This window comes from Helianthus annuus, chromosome 1 (assembly GCF_002127325.2).
Source record: "Helianthus annuus cultivar XRQ/B chromosome 1, HanXRQr2.0-SUNRISE, whole genome shotgun sequence".
In the NCBI taxonomy this organism is placed as follows: Eukaryota; Viridiplantae; Streptophyta; class Magnoliopsida; order Asterales; family Asteraceae; genus Helianthus; species Helianthus annuus.
This window is the reverse complement of record NC_035433.2, coordinates 6,912,907-6,915,128: the sequence shown is the minus strand read 5'-3', so window position 1 is coordinate 6,915,128 and position 2,222 is coordinate 6,912,907. Positions and strand designations below refer to the sequence as shown.

The window sequence follows — 2,222 nt, the reverse complement described above, 5'->3', positions numbered from 1 at the left end:
AAAGAAATGGATATAGCTTTAGGTTTAAGCATCGAATATATAGTTTTTAGTTTTAGAATTTAAGGTTTGAAGATGCCTTAAACAAATCTTTAAATTAACATATTAGAACTTAAGGCTTTACTCGTTTACGCCCCTAATTAAGTTTAACCGCTTCATTATTAGTATTATTGATTTTTTCGTTTATGTTATTTAAGAGATTCCAAGTATTGGAATGAACATAAAAACATAAAATAATCTAATAAATTAGTAATAGTATATAAGTATAGTCTAACACATACAAGTGTTTTGGATAATACATAATGGTAACCGGAAAACTCATAACATCCATCAATTATCAATACCTTATTAACAAATGAGATCACATAAGTTTTTTGAGATGCAAAATGGTGTTATTTATAATTATTATGATAATTGCTTAAAACCTTGAATTTACATCGAGATAGTTGATTAACAGACAACAAGCTGCGCCGCTACCCCATTTTTGAATACATTGCGCATCAATGCTTTTGTTGGGCATGTAACTTTCAAGGATTAAAAAGAAAAAGAAAAAAAAAAGCAAAAACTAATTAAAACCAACACCTTTATAAGAAAAATCATATGCTTACGATTACGTCATCAAACTTTACCTATCCATTTGTGTATTTTACACTTGTGTATTTTCCTCTAACAAATTTGGAAATATGAGTATTCCATGTGATAACAAAATGTGTGGACACAAGTAAAAGAGTTGCATAAAAACAATAATATTATTATTAATAATAATTTAAATTCCATTTGCATATTTGCATTAGAAAGTTGCCTTTTCCAACCTTCCCACCACACTTCTCTTTTTGCACCTATAAATACACCCTCCACCCTTTCACCTCTCCTTTCATGCCATAACCACACTTCACTTCACTTCCCACAAAATCTTGTTTGATTTCCATTTTCCACCCTTTAATTGTTTCAAAAGGGTGTTTAACTTCAACTTTCTTGATTTTCCAACTCTTTTTTATAACTATAATGGCTTCTATTGGGTTGAGTTTTCTTAAAGTTCTTGAGAACCCATCAATGGGTTGCAAGAATCTTGAAGAAAAAGAACAAGTTTATGTTCATCCAATGGTGAAACGGTCCGCATCGGCATTGAGTAGCAAGAGTTTAGAGATGTGTACGGAGAGTTTAGGAAGTGAAACCGGAAGTGATGTTAGTGAAAGTGGTGATGAGTTTTGTCCAATAATTTCATTGGAGGAAAGGGAGAGATTGAGGGCAATTCAAAAGTCAAAGTACCAGAATTTTGGCCGGAAAGTTCGCCGGAATGACTTTCCGCCACCTTTGACCTCCATCAGCGGCTCCGATGGGGCGGTCAAAGTCAACCACCATAGGGAAGGTGGGAGGTTGGTTATAAAGGCTGTGAGCTTTTCTAACTGCGGTACAAGCTTTCAAACGGAACGTACTAATGGGCGACTTAGGCTTTCATTGTTGAGGGACCGTTCGATAGTTTATGAAAGTGAAGGGGTTGAAATGGAAAATTATGAAAACGAAAGGGTTGAAATGGAAAATTATGAAAATGAAAGGGTTGAAATGGAAAATTACGAGGAAGGTGGTGAAGTAGAATATGAGGAAGAGGAGGAGGCGGTGGCCGCAGAGGAGGAAGAAGAGGAGGGTGGTAGCGATGGCGGTTGGCGTTGGGATATGGGCGAAAACCAATGGCGAATGGCCGGAAAAAGAGAGGTGAAAATGCTAACAAGGTGCAAGGAGGGTGGCAATGGAAACAAAGTGTTTACAAATTGGGGTTCCTCTTGGGTGACAATTTCTTGAAGATTTTTTTTTTTTTTTAATAACTATTGTGATCTAAAGAATTTTCATATTCTCGATTATTATTGTGATTTAATGGTTTTTTTTTCCTTCTAATTTTATGACTGTTTTTGATATCCTACTTATAGGATATTTCTAATATAATTGGTCGTTATTATGGTTATTGGATGAACCTTGTCATTGCATGAACCTTTCCTTTTTTAGTATATAAAAATGTATCTTTTTTCAATAAATAGTATAATATTTAATAATGTGAGGGTACTTTATGTGAAATTATAAAGTAGGAGGGCTCAAAGTGTTAATATTGTCCTACTATCCACTCATATGATTATGTTATTGCCATAAATATTTAGTTAAAAAAAAATAATTAGAGATATAAAAAGATAATGTTTTTGATACAAATATCTAGTCTATATGTCCAATTAACA

At 33.4% G+C, this 2,222-nt stretch overlaps 1 protein-coding gene across 1 annotated transcript; it reads left to right on the top strand.

Moving 5' to 3' along the window:
• The first annotated feature begins 864 nt into the window (after nt 1-864).
• Nucleotides 865-1,957, top strand: LOC110943837 (protein FANTASTIC FOUR 1). Its single transcript, XM_022185570.2, has one exon. The coding sequence runs from the start codon at nt 1,003-1,005 to the stop codon at nt 1,795-1,797; it is 795 nt and encodes a 264-aa protein (XP_022041262.1). The 5' UTR covers nt 865-1,002; the 3' UTR covers nt 1,798-1,957.
• The last annotated feature ends 265 nt before the right edge of the window (nt 1,958-2,222 follow it).

What these genes read in the sequence shown, in the direction of transcription:
- LOC110943837 (XM_022185570.2), top strand. Translation starts at nt 1,003, where the DNA reads ATGGCTTCTATTGGGTTGAGTTTTCTTAAAGTTCTTGAGAACCCATCA.